The following is a 7510-nucleotide window of genomic DNA, read 5'->3' on the forward strand; positions in this document are numbered from 1 at the left end:
CCGTGTTGGAGATACTGGCAACATTTGTCCACGGCCATCGTGACAGTGAGAAACTCTTTCTCATAGGTGGAAAGTTCCTGATTCGCCCAACAACTTGCTCATGTAGGCCACGGGGTGACCGTCTTGTACAAGCACTGCACCTACGCCTGTGTCATAGGCGTCTGTCTCAATGGCGAACGGCCGAGAGATATCCGGCGGCGCAAACACCAGCGTTTTCATCATTGCTTGCAGCTTGTTGAACGGCTACTGCGTACGCGTACACTCGTCCCAGTGAAACCCCTTCTTGGTCAACAGCTGGGAGATGGGCTTGGCGAGGATGTCATAGTTGGAGACAAATTTCTTGTAGTAGCCAGTGAGCCCGAGGAAACCGCGGAGCTCCGAGGTCGTGGTGGGCATGGGCCAGGCATGCATCGCACTAGCCTTGCCCATGACAGTGGCAACCTCATCCTTAGAGATCACAAGACCCGAGTAATCGATGCTTGGTTGCGCGAATGAACACTTGGATGCCTTGGCATAGAGCTGGTGCGCGCGAAGGATGGAGAGCACGATCCGCAGGTGTTGCTACAGATTAGTGTTGAACACCAGCATGTCGTCCAGGAAAACGATGACAAACTTATGGATGTACTTGGCGAAAATCACGTTCATGGGGCATTTTACCATGGCCGACGCATTGCAGAGACCGAAAGGCATGACCGAAAGTGCAAATGGCCATTGTGCGTCTTAAAGTTGTTTTATCTGTGTTTTCTTCGCGCATACGGATTTGGTGGTAGCCCGCACGAAGATAAATCTTGGAAAAGTAAGCAGTGACAGCGAGCTCGTCGAGAAGTTTATCTACGACCGGCAGGGGAAACTTGTTCTTGAGCGTGATCTTGTTGAGCCGGCGGATATCGATGCAGAAATGTCAACTTCCACCTTTATTCTTAACGAGAAGAACAGGGGAAACGTATGGGGCTCATGCCGCACACGATCACCCCTGATTTGAGCATGTTCTAGACTTGTTTTTCGATTTCGTCTTTCTTTGCTGGGAATACCAATAGGGTCGAGTACTGATCTGTGTTGCGCCAGGCTCCAAGTGGACTCCGTGATCATACTGACGACGCAGGGGAAGTGTTGTAGGTTCAACAAACACGTTGACAAAGTCATGGAGCACCTTCTGAATGTTGCACGACATGGGCGCGACATTCCCTTTGTCAGGTCGTTCGACATTGACTAAGGGCACATACCGGATATCGTTGGCCACCTCCACTCGGTGCAGCTCGTACGCGTCCAACCCTGAAATGGGCGGAAGATCAGTCTTCTAACGCCTTGTAACTAAACTTGTTTGCCCTTTGTCTCAAATGCAATCGTCTTCACTTGCCAGTGATGGTCCATCGGACTGTGCACGACCAGCCAATCCGTGCCCAGCACACCGTCATAGGCACTCAACTGCGGCATGCGCAGATCCGTGTCGAATGTGTATCCTAGCACTTGCCATGCTTGAGTACGCACCATTCGATCGCAGTGCAATCGCTAGCCGTTGGCTACGCGCACAGATAGGGACGGCAAGGACTCTGTTTACACAGCCAATCGCACTGCAAATGCTTCGCTGATGAAACTGTGTGTTTCCAGACTCGACCAACAACAACATGGCCTGATAACCAACTTGCACGCACGCACCAATGGTGGAGGGCGCCCCTTCACCCGGGACAGCATGTTGGCTGTCATCTGACGGAATTCCCCATAGTCGACTACTTCAATAATCAGAACTTGGCATGTGCGCTTGCATTGATGTTCCCGGGAATACTTGTCGACGCAACAAAAATAGAGGCCGTTGGCTTGTCTAAATTCGTGCAGTCGGCGCTCACGGGCGTACTCATCGCCGCCTGGCCGTGGTTGCACGGCCTCACGCTGGAGCTGGAGCCGGCAAGGGTGGTCGTCATCGTCCTACGGGCGTGATGCGTTGGTAGGGCACCCTCTGCTTCTCCAGTTCTTTATCCTAGATGCCCACAAAGACAACTTCCCATGTGATGCTAGTTGGGGACTGAAGGCGAACGCCCAACCTGAGTTTGTCTTTCAGACAAAGCACAAACTGGGAGACAAAAAAACTTCAGGCTCACTGACAGATCCAAGGAGAGCAAATGGCACATGGATGTTTCAAACTGCCGACGATAGTCTTGGACGCTCCCTGTCTGTTGTAACTGAACCAATCGGTGCATCTGTTGGCTTGTGGGAGACTTGCTCATTGTAGACGAGCTGGGCTTCGAATCGCTCATCGACGGTGATCTGGTTCGCGTCGAGGTGTCAGATGACCAACTTGAGCAAGCCCTTCAACTGATCCGTGATTTCCGACATGGCCGGAAGGACGTGGCGGGTCTAGCGGAATGTTTGGATGGCAACTCCATCGTCTCACTCCAAATCAAATCGAACTCCGTGCAAGATTTTGAGCAAATTCACTGAGACGAATCGCACCTAGCACAGTGGATGTTACCAATTGGATCGAGAGGATATGACTACGGCGGCGACGGCAGCGAACTGGGGTGGTGGGGAATATTTGGAGGCTCTGATTACCAGATTGTCACGCCCCGAGAGCGAGATTGAAAGAAAGGGTAGGTGAGAGGAGCACAAAGCAAGTGAGAAGAGAGATTGAGACTGTGAGTTTTCAATTTATTTTCTCTTCAAGCATAACCCCATCAGAGGCTTACAAGTGCTTAAGTACTACACGCCCGCCGAGCCCTTGCACATGGACACAGCCCAAGCCCCAAATGGTGCTCTGGACTTTCAGTCACACGACTTCAGGTTCAGATACTTGAACATGATCAGCAGGCGTAACATCAGCCCACTTCTTCAACCAGCACCGCGTCGACCCTTTGTGCGTCTCCGGCAATGATTCTCGCCCGTGCTCGTGGAGGTGTTGGTGGAGCGCGTCGAGCATGCCCTGTCGTTCATGCATGTCATGAGCAACGACACAATCGGAGCGCTCGCTACCATCTCCATCTGGCGCATCATCCCACTGCTAGGCTCGGACTCTGACAGGGAAGACAACGGTGACAACACCCCCCATGCTGTTGGCGGTGGCTCTACCAAGGTTGCGCATGAGTAGCCAACCAAGCAAGGTGGGTGGTTCCTCGCCGCACGACCCTAGCCCATATGCCCAGCAGTTTGGCGCGTTGCAACTGCTACCCTAGGCCCCGATGAAGGCAAGATGGTGTTGCCCACTGTCCAAGAGGAGTGCATCCTCTCCAAGCCCAAGAGGTGAAGACAGGGGCGGAGCCCATTGGGCCTTCCCGTATGCACAGGAATACGGGTCCAAAAATTGGCTAGTAGTACCTATGTAAATAAAAAAGCCCAGTGCATGAGGGTGGCCCAGGAATGATGCATCAGGGTCGGCCCGTTTCAACGACGCGTCCGCGGCCCAACACAGCAGTACGCCTGCCGCCTGCGTACGCACCCACGCACGACTTACCGATCCACCTCCTCACGTAGTCACGTCACGTACAGCTCCCTCAAAAAAGAAAAACCAATCGATCCATCGACTATCGATCGATTAGGTTTCTGTAGACGCGTACGGAGCCAGTCTCGCGTATCGCCGTCGGCCGTCGCGTAGACAGGCGCTAGCGGCAGGGCGCCGGCCGCCGGACGCCGCAGAGCGCAGACCACGCAGCGGCGACGGTGAGCCGCTGACGACAGGACGCACGCGAGCGACGCCGCACGTCGCCGGCCGGTCCGGAGCTCGGTAATTAGCGACCTTTCCAATCTTTAATCTTCGTCCCTATACACGTAATTGGGGTATATTTCATCTGCCGATACAAGTCTGAATGTCGCATTTGTAATTTGCTATTTGTCAAATACAGATACTATGGACAAGTTTCTTCTCAAAAGAAAAGCATCATCAGAGGATGTTCCGGAAGACATAAATTGGGAAGAGGAGATTCAATATGATCCAGGCAAGAGAAAATTGATAGAGCATTATCATCCTAATTTAAAAGATCTGGTAAGAAGGAAGTATTTGTTGAATGGACCTTGTCAGCCAAGAGAGATTGATTTTGAATCCTCAGATTTTGGGGGTAAACAGAGAAAGTTCAATCCCGAATGGTTTGATGAATTTGAGAGCTGGCTTGAATACAGCGAAGAGAAGAGAAGGGCATATTGTTTTCCTTGCTTCTTATTTAGGGATCGTAGTCAGAAGAAAGAAGCTGGATATGAGGCATTCGTTGTGAATGGTTGGAAGAGCTGGAACATGAAATCAAGGTTAAAAGAACATGTTGGTGAGGTGGGCAGTGTCCATAATCAAGCAATGAAAAAATTACTTAATTTTCAAAAAAAGATCAACACATTGATGTTGCTATGCAGGTTCAAGGTGAAACTTTGAAGGTTGCATATTTTGCTCGATTGAATGCCGCTATTGACACAGCTAGACTATTGCTGAAGCAAGGGTTGCCTTTCCGGGGACATGATGAGTCAAAGAACTCGCACAATAGAGGAAACTTCTTGGAAGTTCGTGACTTCTTAGCTGAGCATGATCCAGTTGTACGCAAGGCTGTGGGAAAAGATGCTGCAAAGAATTCTCTCATGTCTGCTCCTGAAGTCCAGAAAGATATTGGTGAAGGTTTTGCGCATGTGATAGTGCAATCTATTCTGAAAGAAGTTCGCAATAATGTGTTTTGTTTGCTTGTTGACGAGTCTAGAGATGTCTCTGGCAAAGAACAAATGGCCGTGGCCTTGAGGTATGTTGATAGCTCCGGAGATTCTAAAGAAAGTTTTGTTGGTCTTGTCCATGTGAAAGAAACAACGTCTTCATACCTCAAGAGTTCAATTGATTCTCTTTTTGCAAAATATAAACTGAGTTACAATCAAGTTAGAGGACAGGGATATGATGGTGCTAGCAATATGCGAGGTCAGTTTAATGGCCTCAAATCATTGATCATGAGAGAAAGTAGCACAGCTTATTATGTTCATTGCTTTGCTCACCAGCTTCAATTAGTTGTTGTGGCTGTGGTAAGAAAGCATAAAGGAGTTAGTAATTTCTTCAGCATGATTTCTACCTTGCTAAATGTTGTGGGTGGATCTTCCAAGCGAAGGGACATGATTAGAGATATTAATCTTGAAGAAATGAGAAAGGCTTTAGGGTGTGGACAGCTTACAACAGGAACAGGATTAAATCAAGAGCAATGTCTTCAAAGGCCCGGAGACACTCGATGGGGTTCCCATGCTAAAACACTTAAGAGTTTGCTTCACATGTTCAGGTCAGTTGTTAAAGTTCTAGAATTTGTGGAAGAAGAAGACACTGATAGAACAAATAGAGACCAAGCAAATGGTCTTCTAGTGTATTTTCAATCTTTTGACTTCGTATTCTATTTGCATCTTATGTTGACAATCCTCACAACTACAAACAAATTGTCATTAGCATTGCAACGGAAGGATCAAGACATAGTAAATGCCATGAAATGTGTGAAGTCAACTAGAATTGTTCTGAATGAACTTAGAGAAAATGAATGGGAATCTATGCTAGGTGAAGTTCATGTGTTTTGTGAGACACATGATATTGTAGAGTTGGACATGGAAGAAGCATATGTTAATCCAAAAAAGAGAAGGCAGGTAACTGGAATTATCAACAAACATCACTATCAAGTTGATTGTTTCAATGATGTTTTTGACTGGCTAGTTCAAGAGCTTGACAATCGGTTCAGTGAGACATCCACTAATTTGCTTGTTTGGTCAGCGGCTTTGAGTCCAAGAGACTCATTTCGTGATTTCAATTTGGAGAATCTTATGAGTTTGGCTAAACTATACCCTCAAGATTTTGATTCTGGGGAATTGAGGGATCTGGATAAGGATCTACGCCTCTATATTGCTGATGTACGCACAGATGATAGTTTTTCCAAGATAGCAACAATCACTGAGCTTTCAAAAAAAATGGTGCAGACAGGGAGGCACATTGTGTATCCTTTGTTTTATCGGTTGTTGAAACTAGTAATTGTCTTGCCTATTGCCACTGCTACAGTTGAGAGATGCTTTTCAGCTATGAAACTGGTCAAAACCTGCTTGCGCAGTCGCCTCAATGATGATAGTTTGAGTGATGATCTTATTTGTTATGTTGAGAAAGAAGAAATGAAAAAGGTCACCAACGCTCAGGTGGTTGAGTATTTCATGGCTCGGAGGAACATAACGTACTAAAGGTAACTTTCAATTTTTAGCCATTTACGTACTTTCATTCGACCATTTAGTATACTCTACTAGTATGTTTAATTCTATTTGTATCTTGTAGGTTATTGAACCTTATTGTCCGATGATGTATCTTGGGATTTGGAAATGCGGCGTGATCTTTTTCAAGTAATTTTGAACCTTGTTTTATTATTATAGTAAGCATTTTGATGGCTACATTTTATTTTTACAAACCGCCTTCTTGTTATATCCAATAATGTGTGCTAGAAGTTATGAAACACACCTTTATTTAATACAGTCATTGCTTATTTTTTTAAAGCTTTGTTAAAGTGGTGCATCGGGTAACATTTGCTCCAGCTCCGCCCCTGGGTGAAGATAATCATCTAGGGTGGCTTCTACTACATCCATGCCACTTGTGATGCCAGCGAGGGCACGGTTTTCAAATTCTCATACAGGCTCTTCAAGACGGTGGCTCTCGCGTCTGATAGTGGTCAACCTGGTCACTGTCTCGGTCGGTTTGATCAACTCCATGGCCCATGCCCATGAAGGGGTGCGGGCCACGTTGGGTGTGGACGTGCTTGTCCACCTCCCTCCACTTGTTGATCTCGTGCGCGCGGCATCGCGCACTGAGCTAGAGCTGTGCCACGCTGGATGGGTGGCTGCCACTCTAGCTCGCCATGCTGCCCCTGCCCACACCGACATCGACCTCCTCTGCACAGAATTCTTCGTGAAAATCGACGCTCCACCACCTCTTGCTGCTCCAACTATCACTGCTGACCATGTTGTCGGTGATGCTACATTGCTACTGGCATCCTTCTCTTGAACGCCACTCTTGTCGCACTGCTGATGGAGATGTGAAAGCTGCCACTATGCTTCAGCCAGGCTTGCCCCCTGCAGCTGGCCCTGGATCCGGTGCCTAAGTCAATAAGCACATTCTTGCTCTCCTCGCTCCGAGGCTTGGAGGATGGCAAGGTCTGCTCCAAGCTCGTACCTCTAGAACGTTGAGATCAACATTAAGGTGCTCCCTATCCTCGGGTCCTGGGTGGAGGACCTGCATGTCGTGCCTGAGATGATGATGATGGCACCCCCGATACGCACACACCCGCACCCATCATCGATGCACCCTTGGCTCCGTTGGGGCCTCTACTCATATCCCACCCTAGGATTGCAGAGAAGGTCGCAGTGACCGCCTCGCTCTGGCTAGGCCGGCGGTGAACTCCAACATGCCGGACCGCGTGTTTGCCCTCAAACGTCACAAGCTTCGAGCCACCAACGCCCTGGCTCCACCTGCATTGCCACCTCCACCGCTAACCCCTGTGTTGCAGCTCATAGATACTGGCCATGGTTGTGGGGTGCTTGATGAAAATCT

The 7510-nt window shown here is 48.5% G+C and overlaps 1 protein-coding gene across 1 annotated transcript; it reads left to right on the forward strand.

The window, feature by feature from the left end:
* The first annotated feature begins 3495 nt into the window (after window positions 1-3495).
* On the forward strand, window positions 3496-7269 carry LOC147957773 (uncharacterized). Its single transcript, XM_087535678.1, has 4 exons — window positions 3496-3712; window positions 3831-4249; window positions 4330-6155; window positions 6245-7269. Exons 2-3 carry the CDS (start codon window positions 3836-3838, stop codon window positions 6151-6153), a joined length of 2238 nt encoding a protein of 745 aa, XP_087391804.1. The 5' UTR covers window positions 3496-3712; window positions 3831-3835; the 3' UTR covers window positions 6154-6155; window positions 6245-7269.
* The last annotated feature ends 241 nt before the right edge of the window (window positions 7270-7510 follow it).

This window comes from Triticum urartu, chromosome 7A (assembly GCF_056163025.1).
Source record: "Triticum urartu cultivar PI428250 chromosome 7A, HENAU_Tu73, whole genome shotgun sequence".
NCBI lineage: Eukaryota > Viridiplantae > Streptophyta > Magnoliopsida > Poales > Poaceae > Triticum > Triticum urartu.

Excerpts from the sequence above, each read along its gene's own strand:
- LOC147957773 (XM_087535678.1), top strand. The coding sequence starts at position 3,836 with ATGGACAAGTTTCTTCTCAAAAGAAAAGCATCATCAGAGGATGTTCCG. Across the intron at positions 4,250-4,329 it reads TAAAAGAACATGTTGGTGAG|GTTCAAGGTGAAACTTTGAA; the intron begins GTGGGCAGTGTC and ends GTTGCTATGCAG.